Raw genomic sequence first — 17,736 nt, 5'->3', positions numbered from 1 at the left:
TTTGTAGAATCTATTTTCTGTCCCTGGGTTTCTGAAACTTGTTGATAATGTGCCTTGGATTTGGTCTGCTTCATCGTTTGTTCTGTACATTTAGACATCCCTTTCAACTGGAACATTCAAGTTCTCTAATTCTGGGGGAATTTTTTGAATTATGTTATTGATGATTTCTTTTTCTCTGATATCTGTCCTCAAGTCATAGAACACCAATTATTCTAGAACACCCTATATGGATCTCTATCTTTTTAAAATTTTTGTCTTATTTTCTTCTGTATTTTCTATCCTATTTTCTGGACAGTTCCCTTGATTTTGTCTTCTAACAGTGTGTGTTACCATATTTTTAATGTCTAAGATTTTCTGTTCACTAAATTTTTTTATAGTATCCACTTCTTGCTTCATAGATTTATATCTTCTCTGAAGATATTAATAAAAGTCATTTTGCATATTTTCTTTCCATTGTTATTGGTATTTCAAGTTATTTTTTAAAAAGTAACTAAAGTAACTGGCAGTCCTTGACTATCTGGTCATATTTAAGGACGAGGCACTAAAAAGATAACTGGGAGCTCTTGGGGACAATGGTTGTCAATGGTGCTTTTGTCTCTATGGTGATATTTGGAAGATCTCTGAGTTGAGTATCTTCTGTTCACTTCTTTTGCAACTTAGATTTCCAGAGAAGAAACTTCTGACCTCCTGCATTGAAAGTACATGTCTGGCTGCCAAAACCCTTGAGCCATGGGAGGGAAGAAGGCTGGAGATCTCAAGTCTCATATATAAGGTTTATCTTAATCCCCATGCTTTCTACTTGGTCTGTTTTAGCATGTGCCTCACATTGTCTCATTCAAAGATCATCTGTTTATCTCCTTTACAGAATAAACCTCAAGCCTCTGGCCAGAACAGGAGAGGGATGTTTGCTCAGCTGCCGAAATTTGGAATGGAGATATGAGGGGCTAAATTCTTAAACAGTGTTTCAACCAGTTCTTCCACCTGCCAAATAATGCTCCTTTGGAAGATTCTGCAGTGGACATTAGGTCATTTCTCTCCTTTCCCAACTTCCAGCTCAGGATTCAGCGTTCTCATGTCTGGGAAGTCATTTAACTCCCATCTACCTTCCTACTGGCCTCTAAGATTTTGTCGCTATTGTCTCCTCATTCTTTGTCCTTGTCTATTCATATCTTCTTTTTAACATTCCTTTCCTCTCATTCAGTGGGATTCTGGGAAGAAGAGCCATGAAAGTACGTATGTGTTCAATCTGCCATTCTTAATTATTTGCATAGAAGACCATCACAATCAGAGTTTGCAAGGATAATCTCTCCAACTGATTTGAGAGCCTGTCTGGAGGAATACACTCATGAGAGAGTCAAGAGACTTTCAGGAAAAAAAAATAAGTACATAATTACCTAAATGGAGTCATTTTAGTGGTTACAGATAAATTAATGGAGTGAAAATAGCAAAATCAAATATATAAAAATATTTGGTATATGATAATCCATTCTTTCAAATTGTAAGAAAAGGATTAACCTGCAAATTTGCCAGTTGACAAATGACTTTATAACAAATAACTAATAATTTTTATATACATATGTATAAAGCCTTCATCAGAATAAATTCTGATGGACTTCCCAGATGGTCCAGTGGCTAAGACTCCACACTCTCAATGCAGGGGGTCCAGGTTTGATCCCTGGTCACGGAACTAGATCCCACATGCTGCAACTAAATGTTCTGCATGCCTCAACTAAGACCTGGTGCAGCCAAATAAATAAATATTGAAAAAGAAATTCTGAGAGTCCCTACCACTTCTCAGGATCAGAAAAGAATTCATCTTTCAGTATTTGGTTGTATCTCTGCCATTTCTCTTTGCTCTGGTTCTCACATCTGAAGGCAGCTGGCTTTTCTGACACCCTCTGCCCACTACACCTACACGCACACCTAAGAGATCATGACAGCCTTTACCACTACTTCCAAGATCACTGAGCTCGGTATTTGGTCCACAGGCTCCCACATTGCCAGTTCTGTCAGAGGTTCTGCCACTCCCGTAAGGCCCAGTTGGAAGTGGGACACCTTATCCACTGCTCTCAGAATTCCCAGCTCTTATCCACATTGTTGTTGTTTAGTTGCTCACTCATGTCCAACTCTTTTGCAACCCCATGGACGGTAGCCCGCCAGGCTTCTCTGTCCATGGGACTTCCCAGGCAAGAATACTGGAGTGGGCTGCCATTTCCTCCTCCAAGGGATCTTCCTGACCCAGGGATCAAAGCTGAGTTTCCTGTATTGGCAGGCAGATTCTTTACCACTTAACCACCTGGGAAGCCCACACAGCTGGGAACTTTGCTCCTTCAGGGCTGGACTGCTGCCTCACTTCTTCAACTCTTTGAGCCCTGATCTTGTCCTCCCTGACTTCTCAAAACAAGGGCCTCTTCTCTGTCCCTTGAAGCAAAAACCTACACACCTCCAGAGAGGAAGCCCTGAGGTTCCAGAATGCTGTCATCCTGATTAACAAATTATCCCCAAACTTTGCATCTTAAGCAATAACAACTCTTATTTTGCCTGGAACCCCTCGACTTGGGACTGCTCAAAGGCTGAGGACTGGGATATGGAATTATCTGGAGGCTAGGACACTAACGTTTCTGGTGGCTGCTGGGGCAGAGGTCCCGGCTGGTGCTGCCAAGTCAGGAATGAGCACATGGTCTCCTCGTGTGGCTGACACATCGTCACACCATGGTGGCTGGGTTTCAAGGATCACTGTCCCGAAGAGAGAGAGCCAGGTACAGTCATAACACTACTTATGACCTAGCCTCAGAACTCATACAGTGTCCCTTCCACTACATTCTATCTGTCGACCCATCCAAAATTCTACTCAGGCTCAGAGGAGGAGAAATTGATTATACCTCTTGATAGGATTATGGCATGGTTCTAGAGGACCATGTGTGGGACTATAGTTCGACAAAACAGAATTTGCCATACCTGCCTTCCTACATTAAAAAGAAGAAGAAGAAGAAACGCTTCCTTTATCTGTGTGTGAAAAGTCCACAGGCAAGAAAAGATACAGTTAATTTCTCAGTTAGGTTACCCTGCCCATCTGGTTTCATGGTTGAGCTACAAGTGCTAACAAATCCTTCGCTACATCAATTAACTCTGCTTTGCTTCAAGGTCATGGAGTAAGCCCTTAACCAGCGCCAGTCACCTTGAAAATAAATGATACTGCTAACAAGGGCAACCAGACAATAAAAAGAATAGCTCGGTGTAATTCTATTTCCACTAGCACATGATCTATTAAAGATCAGGAAAAAAATAGATACATCAGGACTTTTTCTTTGCCTAAATAAAGGTGGCCTACAAATACTCATGTAACAGGAGAAGCAAATTATTTTCTGTTTTCTTTCCAAGTAAATTACTTATATCTTACTGCTCTACTGAACTCATTTATAGAAGAACAGATCAGGTTTTTGTTTTTCTTTTAACTAGGAACATGCCACGTTATTGCTAAAAATTCAATGTTACTCTCTTGCAGGTACATTTAGCCAAGTCTTTGTAGAGGCTCTATCATTTGATTTTCTATCATGACTATACTTTTCACAAATGTACCCATGAAAAATTAGCAATTGCCTAATTCCTAAAAGAAAACACAACACTGCAAAAAGCAATCTGCTTAGAGACTTCTAACATACAGAATAACTACATTTCCTTTATTATTATATTATCTTTGGCCACCTGATGCAAAGAAGTGACTCACTGGAAAAGACCCTGATGCTGGGAAAGATTGAAGGCAGGAGGAGAAGGGGACAACAGAGGATGAGATGGTTGAATGGCATCACCAACTCGATGGACATGAATTTAAGCAAGCTCCAGGAGTTGGTGATGGACAGGGAAGCCTGGTGTGATGCAGTCCATGGGGTTGCAAAGAGTTGGACATGACTGAGTGACTGAACTGAACTGAAAAACACTTATAATCCAAATCAAAGTCCAGGTTAATTTCAGTAACTGACGTGCCAAAATGTTGCTTGAGACTAGATTCTACAATTCATAAGTGATATATTTGCACCTGGACTAGGATGAGGGAGAAAGTTCAGTTTGCTTATATTCTTTCTTATACCAAAGAAATAAGATTTGGACTAAGTAAGCAAGCTTTGGTCCCATGTACTGAGGTCTTTCTTAAGAAGTGAATCAAAAAATAATTTGCTAATGACCTTAAACATAAAGTGAACCAGAGACATGGCCTATTTAACTCCCAAATCTGACTTTGATCAATAGAATTTCCTGGCAGACTTGTTAGAAATATATTGAAATAGAAACAGATTCCTAGAATCACCTTTAAAAATTTGACTAAGTCTGGTATAACATCCCAGAACCTGCATTTTAAACAATGCCCCTATTTGAAGTTTTAAAGTCTCATTTTTGGATTGTCCTCATTTTCAGAGAAGCAATGAGTTGGGAGACAGGCTGATACAAATGGACCAACTAACCCAGATGAAGTTTTATTTTTAGTTCTGACAACACAATAACGACAGAATTCACTGTAGGCCAGCCATGGTTACAAATACTTTACAAGTATTAACGCATTTAGTCCTCACAACTAATGATGTAGGTGCTATCATCCTCAACTTACAGTTGAGGAAACTGAACAACAAAGAGGTCAAATAACTTGTCTAAGGGCCCACGACTGAACCCAGGCAGTCTATGCTCATATTCACAATGCCTTGCTGACTTCTGGGAGACCTAATCACAAACACATACAAAAGTATTTGTGGCCGTGGAACTACAGGATCAAAGACCAACAGACTTGAAGTTGTCAGCTTCTCTTTTTCTCAGCCTTTTGTAGCTGGGGTTAACACTGTAGGCTCAATGCTGTGGGGATTCTGTGACAATGTAGTCACAGAGTACCAAATCCTACCACCAGGGGAAGACAGTGTAACCCAATTGTTGGCCATCCTAATTCCCATAATTCCCATTACAGCCATCATTTTTATCCTCTGGTTTCTCCACTGGGATGGCCTGGAACTATCCTGCCATCCCTACCCATTCCCAACTCTCGCCAACTCTGTCCCTTGAGTGATTGATGGGTGCCATTTCCCATAAACCCAGAGCCTTCTCTGGGGGACTCATTTACAACCAGGACGTTTGTCCTCTCAGTGACTATCACTCTGACCCAGCAGCCAGATCACATTACCTGGACACATTCCCATACCTTACCCAACTCTCATTTTTCCCTAGACTTGGTGTCTTCAACCTGACCCTAGCCCATGCCTTACAACCTTCCAATCCAGAAAGAACACACAGTTCCCCAGCATGCTTTATGGGTATTCCACATCCCCATATCTAGAAATAAGTTGATAGCTCATAAAACTATACTTACAACTTGCTCTCCAAACTCATTCCCTCTCTGAAAATGAGGACAATCCAAAAATGAGACTTTAAAAACTTTAACTTATGTATAAGTAATTTATGATGCTTCTGAATTAGACATTTTCAACTTTCGCCTTACAAAGAGGGAATCTGTCAGATCTCATGATCTGGCTGTAGAAGTTTAATGCCACAAATTGACATTATATAAAATATTTAAAACATAAGAGATGTGTTATAGAAGATAAGTTCATTATGGTCCTTTTTTAGCTTATCAAGAGGTACATTAAGAAACTAGGACTTGTTCTTAGCTGCATATGCTGTATGAATGGGCATAAGGCTAAAGTTTTCATTCCTAAGCATTTGGGTCATACATAATCAGTTAGCTAGTATGCGTTTTCTTGGCCTTATTTCTTAACTGTATTTATGTACCATAGGAGGCAGCAGGAAGAAAATGTTAACTATCCATTCTTAAAGCAAAACTTGAAAGATTATGTCAAGGTAGCATGGTATGGTGGAAATATTATTGGCAATGGAGTCAGGGCTCAAATTCAACTTGCAACTTCCCAATGACTTAGCTTTTCAAATCTAAGTAAAGGTTCGTGGCCTTATGCCATGCTAGAAGTCATGCCAGTAGAGAAGTAGACAATGCGACAGGACTCACTGAAAGGAAAGGAAGCAGGTACACATCAACCCCATCATGTGCTTTTTCCAAATATCTCAATTATATCATTTTATATCATTTTGTTTAGCTGTTTAAAACCAGTCAATCCTAAAGGAAATCAACCCTGAATATTCACTGGAAAAGTGAAGAAGTGAAGTCACTCAGTCATGTCCAACTCTTTGAGACCCCATGGACTGTACCCTGCCAGGCTCCCTCGTCCATGGGATTTTCCAGGCAAGAATACTGGGATGGGTTACCATTTCCTTCTCCAGGGGATCTTCCCGACCCCGGGATCAAACCTGGGTCTCCCAAACTGCAGGAAGGCTCTTTACTGTTTGAGCCACCAGGGAATTCATTGGAAGGACTGATGCTAAAGCTGAAGCTCTAACACTGTGGCCACCTGATGCAACGAGCCAACTCATTGGAGAAGACCCTGATGTTGGGAAACAGAAGGCAATGACAGAGGACAAGATGGTTGGATGGCATCACCTACTCAATGGACATGAGTCTGAGCAAACTCTGGAAGATGGTGAAGGACAGGGAAGTGTGTGGTCCATGGGGTCATGAAGAGTTGGACACAACTGAGTGACTGAACAACAACAAAGCTGTTTCAGGGATCTGGTTGGTTGAACTGGGTGGTTTTGATATTTGAGGTAGTGTTAGGTGAGCAAAAGGGAGAGGTATTCCACCATGGAATCAGATAAAAGGGTTATAGATGATTAGTTCAACTCCCCTCTCATTTTCTCATTTCCTGGCACATCAAGAGGTCACTGGGGAGAAGATAAACTGCCTTGGGTGTGAATTGCCAGTTGAGCCATTTAACTTCACCGAAGCATCCTACCTAATTCACAGAGCTTCAAATAAGGGTCACAGAAGAGCATCAGAATACTAAACTAGTCACACTGAAGGGGTTACCAAGGGAAGACTGCAAGTGAATACGTTCCCTGCAGGAAGAAGTCAACAACAAACACAAGGAACCTAATGATGAAGAATTTTAAATTGTCTTAAGTTCCTGACTTCATTTAAATCTACTTAAGGAACTGACCTTTTATCAAAGGTCACCAATGAAATTCTGGACACCAGGCTCAACAGGTTTGTTTCAACCTTTTCCTTCTTTTGATTCTTCTGGCTTTGGACACATCTTCTTCCCAAGGTGTTTATTCCAGAACAGGTCGGGTTTTTTTCTTTTCTTTTCTTTTTCTTTTTTTTTCTGGTGTTCCTATTTCTTCTCTGTCCATTTCTTAGCTGTCTTTATTGCTGGCTGTTTCTGGGACTCCTAGTAGATACAGAAAATGTGAGAGTCCAGGATTCCCTACCTGCCTAGTTTCTCTCTCATTCATTGCTTTTTCTCTCATTCCCATTTATGTCTTTGGGCTCTCCCATTTTCCTTTCTTCCTATCCACAGCATTTTCTCTCTGTCTCCTCCTTATGAGCCAGACTCAAACTTTCCACCATCTTTGACTATGCTTTCTTGCCTAATCCAATCTGTTACCCATCCCATCCTTGTTTCTCCTGCCACTTCAGTCATCCAACAAATATTTATTGAGTTCCTAGTATGTGTCAGATGTCTGGATACAGAAGTGGATAAAACAGACAACCAAATCCTGCCTTTGGCATGTCTCTATGACCACCACGATTGCCATCACCATCATGCTTGTGGTTCCCATCCTCGGGACCGGAGGCAGCGTCTCCCTGCCTCCAACCTGTGCTTTGTTCATTTTGGCTGATAACACACAGAATGTAAAAATTTTGATCATTCAAAAGAGAAACTGGGAAATAATACAGAAGAGAGGGAAAAAAAAAAAAAAAAAAAAAAAAAAAAAACAGTAGAAAGAGGGAGAAGGCCCTTGGCCCAGTATAACTCTGGAGTTTCTTCCAGCTCACAAGTCATATTCCTTTCGTTAAATCTTTTGTGTTTACATACAAAACTGGCTAATTGTGATGTAGGAGGTTTTTTTTTTTCTTTGAATGCCACTGGAGGTGTGGAAGTGCTAGGCAAAGTTATGGTCAACTTGTACTTGTTGGGTGAAGGGGGTTAGGAGATGGGGGCCGGTGATGTAGTTCAGAAGTGAAGCACTACTCAGAATTTTCAAGGTGAAAATAAACTGGAGAGAAAGCAGATCACCCTCTGTTTTGTATGTCACCATGGATTTCTCTGCCACACAGAAGGCGGCTAAGTTCAACACGTGTGCATTTCACTGGGCTGACTGTTCTTTTTAATTTGTTTATTGAAATATAGTTGACTTACAATGTTGTGTTGATTTCTGCTCCACAACAAAGTGATTCAGTTATATATATATTTGTATTCCTTTTTTTTTTTTTTTTTTTTTTTTGGACTGGCAACTCATTTCATACATGATATTTACATGTTTCCTTTTTAATATTCTTTTCTATTATGGTTTATCACAGAATACTGAATATAGTTCCCTGTGCTCTACTGTAGGACCTTATTGTTTATTATCCTATAAATACTAGCCTGCAGCTGCTACTCCCAAACGCCCGGTCCTGCCCTCTCTCATCCTCCCTTACCACTGGCTACCACAAGTCTGTTGTCTATGTGTGTGAGTCCATTTCTGTTTTGCAGATAAGTTTATATGTCTCATATCTCAGATTCCACATGTAAGTGGTATCATAAGGTGTTTGTCTTTCTCTTCCTGACTTACTTTAATTAGTATGATAATCTCTCTAGGTCCATCCATGTTGCTACAAATGGTATTATTGTATTCTTTTTCATGACTGAGTAATAGTCCATTGTATATATGTATCATGTCTTTTTCACCTTTTACCTTTCAGTGGATATTTTGGTTATTTCCATGTCTTGGCCATTGTTGATAGTGCCTGTATGTATCCTTCCAAATTAAACTTTTGTTCAGATAAATGCCCAATAGTGGCATTGCAACTCTATTTTACCTTTTTTGAGGAACTTCCATACTGTTCTCTCTAGTGGCTGCACCAATTTACATTCCCACCCACAGTGTAGGAGGGTTCCCTTTCCTATATATTCTTTCCAGCATTTATTATTTGTAGACTTTTTGATGATGGCCATTCTGCCTGGTGTGAGATGATACCCCATTGTAGTTTCGATTTGCCTTTTTCTGATCATTAGCCATGTTTAACATCTTCTCATATACCTATTGGCTCCTATTCTTTAATTGTCAAAATACCTTTTCTTTCGACAGCTATGTGTGAACCTGGATGCAAGTTTGGTGAGTGTGTGGGACCAAACAAATGTAGATGCTTTCCAAGATACACCGGGAAAACCTGCAGCCAAGGTCAGTACTAGAGACCACGGTGGTGATACAGACCTACCCCAGGGCTTTCAGAATCAACACAGGCAGTGCAGTGGTGTTTGGGACACAGTATACCACTCAGAATTCTGTAGTTTGTAACTCCGATCTTCAAATGAAAGTGGTTTCAGAATGAGATTTTTCAATCAATCTCTTCTAGAAAAACGTCAAAGTCATTCCGATGCTTTTGTTAGGATGCCAGATGAAAAACATTATTTTTCCTCTGAACAATAATGTTTATTGTTTTTTTAAGCTAAGGAAGCAATGCATATATTTTATTTAAGAAAATCCAACAAAACAAAAGGATAGAAATTAAAAAGTGAATGTGAACACCCACAGTCCATCCTCCACCCATAGCTAAGAGTTTGACCTCCATCTCTGCAGTTTCTTTTCTGTTATACTTACAAATATGGATATTTCTCAAGGGCATTTTTGCATGTCAGCACACAGAGAGCTGTCTCATAATTTTTAAGGCTGTATCCTAGTCTCTAGAGCAAATGCTTGTGTCCTTTACGTAAAAATACTTTAACCACTATTATAGAAGTTGTCCTCAACGTTTTGCCACTACAAATAGCACTATATCAGTCATTATCCTATGCATATCCTTGCACCTTTGAGTATTTTTATAGGGTGACTATCTAAAAATGGAATTGTTGGGTTGAATGACATGCATATTTTTATTGTAATTTATATATTTTGAAAGGCAATTTATGACTTTTGTCATAGGCTGTTTATCTGAAGATATTAAACCAGTTATAATATTAAGAACAGTGGTTCTTAAGGTGGCCAGTTCTGTCCCTTAGGAAGACTTGCCAGATACAATACATATCCCTAGTTAGATTTAAATTTTATTTTCAAATGCAATTTCACATAAAAAATAAATAATTTTATGGTGTATGTATGTTGCAAATATTGTATGGGACATATGTACACTGAACATATATTAGTCATTTTTCCGAAATTCACATTTACCCAAGCATCTTGTATTTTTATTTGATAAATCTGGAAGTCTTAACCCCGAGGTTATCTGGCGGAGCCTGGAGACATTTGGAGGGGTTACTACTGGCATCTGGTGGGTAGAGCCCAGCTGAACATCTATAGTGCACAGGGCAGCCCCCCGCTAAGGGTGATGTGGCCCCAGATGTCCACAGTGTGGAGCAGCCCAGGCACCAAGAAACCTGCGCTAATTAAGAAAGGGTCCCCAGTTCTATAACACAGTTAAGCAACAAGCAGAAAATCCAGTTCAGCTGCCCTTAGGAAAGAGCCCTGCCAGGGTTCTAGAAGGGAGAATGGAATTCCAGAGAAAGCCAGGGGTCTGCCCCACTCTGTGCCCCCACCCCCAGCTCACTGCCAAGGCCACATGTTCACATAGCCTTTCTCTGTGCTGGCAGACCTGCAGGTTCAGGGAGGAGACTCTAGCTCTCCTGTCCCCACCCCAGGACGGGGGCCAGCACCGCCAAGGGGCTCCTTAGAACCGTGTCCACAAGGCTTGAGGGAAGTGCGGCAGGAGCCATGTTCTCAGAAGTAATAATTCAACCATGTCCCTTAGAAGAGCTTTTCCCACCAGAAGACCTGGTTTTCCATATGTCTTGGATTCTGTACCAAGATACCTTCTCAAGAGAGTTGGAATGGAGAAGGTGTTTTTTCATGCTGCTTTTCAAGTCCTGGCAAAGTATTCACTTTGAGGGAGTGTCCAGTGGCTCAGATGTGGGACTGTCTGGCTTTTCCCCACAGCCTCCTTGCCCCAGGGTCGCCTGATCAAAGTCCATGTATATCCACTGATGGCCACAGGCCTCAACCCAACTGATGTCTTTCCCCAAAATGCTTCTTGCAAGAGACACTTCTGACTTAGCGCCAAGTGATGGAATATCCCTGGCTTTCCTGTTATGTCCAACCAGCATTATTTGATTCATGCATTTGAAGCAGTTAGGATCCATACAGGAGATGGTAGTGTACAGGGGACTGGCAGTGGACAAGGGGGTTCAAGTGTCCAGCTAATGTGCTGGAAAAATCTCCATGTAAGGTTCTTTTCAGAGGTGAAAGCAGCCACTTACTTATTTTCCAGAATGGCCTTTACCTGTTACTGTGCTGAATTTTGGTCTTACATGGAATTTGGTTCTTTTCTCCTTTCGATATCTGCCTTGGGAGTGTTATGACATATGGCACCCACATCACCACGTGACCAAAGACAAAACCCATGATGGCTTTACAAGTTTTTTTCCTTATGTATCATTTTTTATTTTAATAAAAGCTACTTCATTCTTAATGTTTCATGTTTCATGTTTTAAACCCTGAAAAGCTCAGAGAAGAAAGCCCCTCTCAATCTTCCTAGGAGGTAACCATTATAAACATGTAGAGCCTGGTCTCCCAAGGTTTTTTTCCCCTGCCTGTGCCACATTGCTTGCAGGATCTTAGTTGCCCAACCAGGGATAGAATGCAGACCCCAGCTGTGAAAATGCTGAGTTTTAACCACTGGAATGCCAGGGAATTTCCCTTGGCAATTTTTCCTATGCTTATTTTTAAAATGTGGTATCTATATACATATTTTTGTAACCTTTTTGTGTACCAGCGTCCTCTGAGCACCTTGATATGGGATTAAATACTGTCCTGTGACCTGACCACTAGTAATAGCGGCCTAGCAGGGCTCGCTCAGGAAAGGTGTGAGACAAGGCCATTTGGCCATCATGAGGCCGCTCAAAATAATAATTGAAAGGAGACTGTGCTGTTGGCATCTGTCACAGACTACCTGGAAGAGCTTTAAAGGCAGCAGTATCTAGATTATGTTTTAACTTTTCATTCCCGTAGGAAACACAAAATTGTACACCTGTCAACAATGTACAACTGCATGAATGCTCTAGAACACCCATGTAGCTGGCATTCAGATCAAGAAATGGAAACTTAGCCTCCCTGAAAACCCCTCATGCTCCCCTCCATCACTTGCCCCCAGCCCCCAACAAGGGACTGTACCTTGTCTCTCACACCACAGAGTCACTGTGCCTGGATTGTTTCATTTCTTTCACTCATGCCTGGTTTTCAGTGTGCGCATTTGTGTCCAGCTTCTCCCAGTCGGGATCATGTTTGTGAGTTTCATGCACAGTTGTTTGTACTTGTGGTTTGCTCAGCCTCACTGCTGTACAGTGTTCTATTGCGTGAGTGTACAAGTCATTTATCCATCCTTTGTGGAGAAGAGATTTGGATTCTTCCTGGTTTGAGGCAATTCAAATTAGTGCTACTGTGATCATTTTAGCAAGAGATTTTTTGGTGGTTTAGTTGCTCAGTCATGTCCAACTCTTTGTGATAGCCCACGAGGTTTCTCTGTCCATGGGATTCTCCAGGCAAGAATACTGGAGTGGGCTGCCATTCCTTTTCCGGGAGATCTTCCTGACCCAGGGATCGAAATCGGATCTCCTGCATTGCAGGCGGATTCTTTACTGACTGAGCCACCAGGGAAGTCTGGTGGGCATGTACCCATGTTTCTGTTGGACATTTGCCCAGGAGTGGAATGGCTGGCTCATGAGTGTCTGTATCTAGCTGCCACACAGTTTTCCAGAGTGGTTGTGCCTATATTTGCATTCCCTTCAGCAGTGTAAGATGATTCAGTTTGGTCCACATTCTCACCAACGCTTTAATGATGGTCGGAGAAGAGGCGAGTCACCACCATTTGTACCTACCTCCACAGCTGGCATCCAGGGAGGCCAACCCCATTCCACATCTGGGTGTTTCCTCCTTCAGTTCACCTTTCTCCATTTCCTGACTGCCCCCTGCAGATGTGAAGGAGTGTGGATTCAAACCCCAGCCGTGCCAACACAGATGTGTGAATACACACAGTAGCTACAAGTGCTTTTGCCTCAGCAGCCACATGCTCCTGCCGAACGCAACATGTTCCAGTAAGTTTCAACAGCTGGCCTGCTCTCAGTCAATCCAGAGGCTTGACCTTTGCCATTTAATGCTTGGGGCAAAGTTAAATTAAGTTATTGGACGGGAAACATCCACCCCAAAGACTCTCACATCACCGTAGACTAAAACATCTTTGTGCACTCATTTTTTTTCAATTTACTTATTTTTTAATGGAAGGATAATTGCTTTACAGAATTGTATTGATTTCTTCCAAACATCAACATGAATCAGCCATATATATATATATATATATATATATATATATATATATATATATATTCCCTCCTTCTAGGACTTATTTTTAATTGTAGTAAAATATGTATATTGTGCAATTCACCATTTTGACAATTTTAAGTGTACTTCAGGCATTTTATACATTCACAGATCAGATCAGATCAGTCGCTCAGTCGTGTCCGACTCTTTGCGACCCCATGAATCACAGCACGCCAGGCCTCCCTGTCCATCACCAACTCCCGGAGTTCACCCAGACTCACGTCCATCGAGTCAGTGATGCCATTCAGCCATCTCATCCTCTGTCGTCCCTTTCTCCTCTTGCCACCAATCCCTACCAGCATCAGAGTCTTTTCCAGTGAGTGAACTCTTCGCATGAGGTGGCCAAAGTACTGGAGTTTCAGGTTTAGCATCATTCCTTCCAAAGAAATCCCAGGGCTGATCTCCTTCAGAATGGACTGGTTGGATCTCCTTGCAGTCCAAGGGACTCTCAAGAGTCTTCTCCAACACCACAGTTCAAAAGCATCAATTCTTCGGTGCTCAACCTTCTTCACAGTCCAACTCTCACATCCATACATGACCACAAGAAAAACCATAGCCTTGACTAGACGAACCTTTGTTGGCAAAGTAATGTCTCTGCTTTTGAATATGCTATCTAAGTTGGTCATAACTTTCCTTCCAAGGAGTAAGCGTCTTTTAATTTCATTTATACATTCACAATGTTGTGCAAACCATCACACTGTCCAGAATATCTCCATCACCCCAAAAGGAAACCCTGTCCCCATTAGCAGTCACTCTCCACTCATCTTCTCCTCCACCCCAGCCCTGCATTCTCTCTTTGGATTTGCCTGTTCTGGCCTCGTTGTTTTTAAATAAAAAGACTAACCGTGGGGAAAGATACATTGAGTCTCTCAATTCTTCATGAAAAAATAAGCATACTGAAAATATAAGCATATTGTTTCAGCAAGGTGATAAATCTCAGTTCCATCTCAGGACATCAGTTCTTCCCACCAGCTATCCTTTCTCATGTCCCACGCTCAAAGATTAGTGACTCTTTTTGGAAGTCCATTCCAGTTCACATTCCTGGAAAGAAAAGCCCTTCTCTGATAAAGAGAATCCATGTCCTGTGGGGCCTAAATGTCTATATCCATTCATTTATTGAGAAGGAAGTCTTTTCAGGTTTTATGTTGCAGCTGAAAAGCAAATCCATCTGCCCTGCCACCCCCAACAAGCCTGCAGCTTGTGCCTTCTGCCAGTTCCCATGGTTGCAGGGTCCTCTGACTCCCCAGCCTATCCTGGGCTCTCCCTCCATTGGTTGTAAACTCCGGGCTCCTGCATAGCTCACTTCCCCCACCCCTGCCTCACCCTTGAGCTGCTGGCTCCACTTGGCAAAATGCCCCAACACCACTAGAGTCTCCATTAGCAAGCATGTTTAAGAAATAAAGCAGGCATTCAGAGAGTCTTTTTTTTTTTTTTTGAGTATATTTAAAAAATATTTGTTATACATTAAACAGAAACCCCCAAGAAACAAACACGTAGCTTAATGAATCCTTATAAAGTCAGCATCCATGTAACCACTACCAAATAGAACTTTGCCAGAACTACCCCCGTCACCCCCCAGCCCCTTGGGAACAACTGTCCAGGGTTTTCTAGTCATCATGTAACATTTTAAAAAAGATATATGCTAATGGATGTTTCTGAAACATTCCACGAAAGCCTTTTTAGTGCCAAAAAAGATATCTTTCTCCAAATGGAAGAATAAAATGAGGTAAATTTTGAAGATTAATTTTGAAAGGAGACAATTAAAGAGAAAAGGAATAAACTAGAAATATAACCATTGGTCAGTGTTTGCTACATTACCGTGGCCTGTGTGTCTGTCCTGGTACCCTCTTTGTCTATTACTATACATATGAGGGTTGCCTCTGCTTCCCTGTTTATAGCTTCCAGTGGCCAGGTGGCCCTGAATGTCTCTCACGGATGCTGATTTTATTTACCCAGCACTTTGCAGTCTCTTTCGTCCAGCTGGTTGACTGGCATGTTATAGATGAGGGTGTATAAAGGGAGGACATTCACTGTGCTCCCCTGTTATAGGCACTTTTGATCCATATATACTGGAACCCTACTCGGGATATGTGTTTTTGTGAGACATGGTCTATTTAGCAATGCGTGACAGAAAAATCAAACTAAATTATCTTTACTTTTAAAAGCTGGAGGCAAGCAGTTCCAGAACAGGTCAGCAAGGACTCCGCCTCTGCCATCTTCAGGGTATTGATTTCATCCTCATGCTTGTGGCCTTGTGGTCACAATATGGCTGCCCTAGCTCCAGATATCACACACACATCAAAGGTAGGCAAGACCAAGGGAAAAGGAGCGATGCCGGGAAACAAACGCCTCTTTTGTGTCCATCCGTTTTGTCATGCAGCAGCATCTTTTCCAGAAACCCCAGCAGACTTATCTTAATATCTCTTTGGCTATAACAGAATCATATGGCCACTCCCTTGTTGCTGCATGGGAAGCTAGGAAAAAGATGTGTAACTGGCTTTTCAGCCTCAGTAATGGGAATGGCTTTTGGGTAGCTGATCAGCCTTATCTGCTGTGTGTTTTAATATATGCACCTAAAAGACAAGGTTTAATGATTTGAGTGACTCTCAAGGAGGCTAGATATGAATGGAGAGATGGGTAGATTTGGCACTTTTTTACCCTATTTATTCAAATGAATTATCTCTATCAGAGGGTGCATTTCAGCCAGTAGTAGAGACCAGCCAGGTGACGTAAAGGATCTTGTATAGGAAGAGAGAGAGATGCCATCTTTGGTGACTCAGGGGTGCGTGCTCTGCCTAAAGACAGTCAGGTGCAATGCATTGGCCAGCAGAATCAACCAGGGGGCCCACAAGACACCACCCCTGCACAGATTCCATTTGGATCTCCATCTGGGACTCAGATGATGAAGCTTATCCTCTGATACCATTCCACATGTTACATTTCATGTCTCAGGGATCATTCTTTAGTGAGCATTTTTTATCATCTTCTGGGGAAAAGGCTAACCTGTACCTCTTTTCACAGACTCTAGGACGTGTGCCATGACCAACTGCCAGTACAGCTGTAAAGACATGGAAGAGGGGCCACGCTGTCTGTGTCCATCTCCGGGCCTCCACTTGGCCCCCAATGGAAGAGCTTGTCTAGGTAGAGTATCTGGAGCTACCTCCTCCCCTGACTTCTCCCTTTACTCCATTCCTCCTTTTTCTTCCGTCACAACCTACTTGTTGACTAGACATCGAAAGTTCCTGAAATGACAGATTTATGTCCATTTCCATGACAACATTTATAGCACGAATGTTCTAGATGCACTTTGCTGTGCTAGAGGAAACACTTTTCTATAATTTGTTGGGTTGCCTGATGCCATAATGGAAAAAGATACAAGTAATTTTATTTTTGTGTATTTACCCTGCACTTTTTACTTCAACCACCAAGTTGTATACACTCTTAGTGTATTTAACTATATTGCACTAAAGATAGATAATATTATGACCAAGTTAACACATAGCAGTAATATGGGATGTCAAACCAGACAGAATGTTGAAAGAGTTGTTAATCTTTTTTGATGGAAGCAAGCAAATAGCACTATGATTTGATATTCTAACTTCTGGACTACAATAGAAATATTTTTCAGTTGAGGTGGTTGGTGTTTACTTACTGTAAAAGTATTGATACATAACTTGATAAATCACATTTAGAAATCTCACTCAAATAGATCCTAAATCAGTTAACCACTTTAATAGAAGTCTGCATAAATTAAAATTTTGGTTCTGCTCTTTGAGAGCAGGCAATTATTTAATTAAATTCACAGGGTTTCGTGCTCTTCAGTAAAATCAGATTTATGTCAAGGCTAATTCTTGACCAAATGAATCCAAGTGTTCACCCACCTCTTTGATTTGTCGAGTGCCATTTGTATTGGAGGAGAAACTTGATGTACATGAAAGTGATCCCTGAAAAATAATTTTGGTCAGTCCAACACTTACTCGTTAATTATATCAAGAATGCAAAAAGAACAATAAGCCAGCACCAAATTTCTTGTTTAACCACTGTTTCAAAATAATGATGGTTCCAAATTTACTTGTTTTGACATCTGAAAGTTAAGGCAAAGTGTGAGTCTTAATGGTTTGGTCAGCATAACTGTCAGCCCCTCTGTGATGTGACTTTCCATGGCAGCAAAGGAAGGAAGCCTCTTGTCTCCTAAGTTGCATCATGGCTTCATTCCACCTGACCCATGGTTTATGTATCAGTACATTCTTTAGATACCGTGTTTCTGATTTGGGACAATAT

The 17,736-nt window shown here is 41.3% G+C and overlaps 1 protein-coding gene across 1 annotated transcript; it reads left to right on the top strand.

Annotated features, from left to right (window-relative positions):
- Nucleotides 1-6,864: 6,864 nt before the first annotated feature.
- On the top strand, nt 6,865-17,454 carry LOC129639500 (epidermal growth factor-like protein 6). Its single transcript, XM_055564652.1, has 4 exons — nt 6,865-7,090; nt 9,178-9,270; nt 13,053-13,172; nt 16,477-17,454. The coding sequence occupies exons 1-4, from the start codon at nt 7,063-7,065 to the stop codon at nt 16,704-16,706; spliced, it is 471 nt and encodes a 156-aa protein (XP_055420627.1). The 5' UTR covers nt 6,865-7,062; the 3' UTR covers nt 16,707-17,454.
- The last annotated feature ends 282 nt before the right edge of the window (nt 17,455-17,736 follow it).

The sequence above is a fragment of the Bubalus kerabau genome, chromosome X (assembly GCF_029407905.1).
Source record: "Bubalus kerabau isolate K-KA32 ecotype Philippines breed swamp buffalo chromosome X, PCC_UOA_SB_1v2, whole genome shotgun sequence".
Classification (NCBI taxonomy): domain Eukaryota; kingdom Metazoa; phylum Chordata; class Mammalia; order Artiodactyla; family Bovidae; genus Bubalus; species Bubalus kerabau.
Note: the sequence above shows the minus strand (reverse complement) of the source record. Positions and strands in the feature narration are given on the sequence as shown.

What these genes read in the sequence shown, in the direction of transcription:
- LOC129639500 (XM_055564652.1), top strand. Translation starts at nt 7,063, where the DNA reads ATGAAATTCTGGACACCAGGCTCAACAG. An exon ending in CTGGACACCAGGCTCAACAG is followed by an intron (nt 7,091 to 9,177) that starts GTTTGTTTCAAC and finishes TTCTTTCGACAG; the next exon opens with CTATGTGTGAACCTGGATGC. An exon ending in GCCGAACGCAACATGTTCCA is followed by an intron (nt 13,173 to 16,476) that starts GTAAGTTTCAAC and finishes CTCTTTTCACAG; the next exon opens with ACTCTAGGACGTGTGCCATG.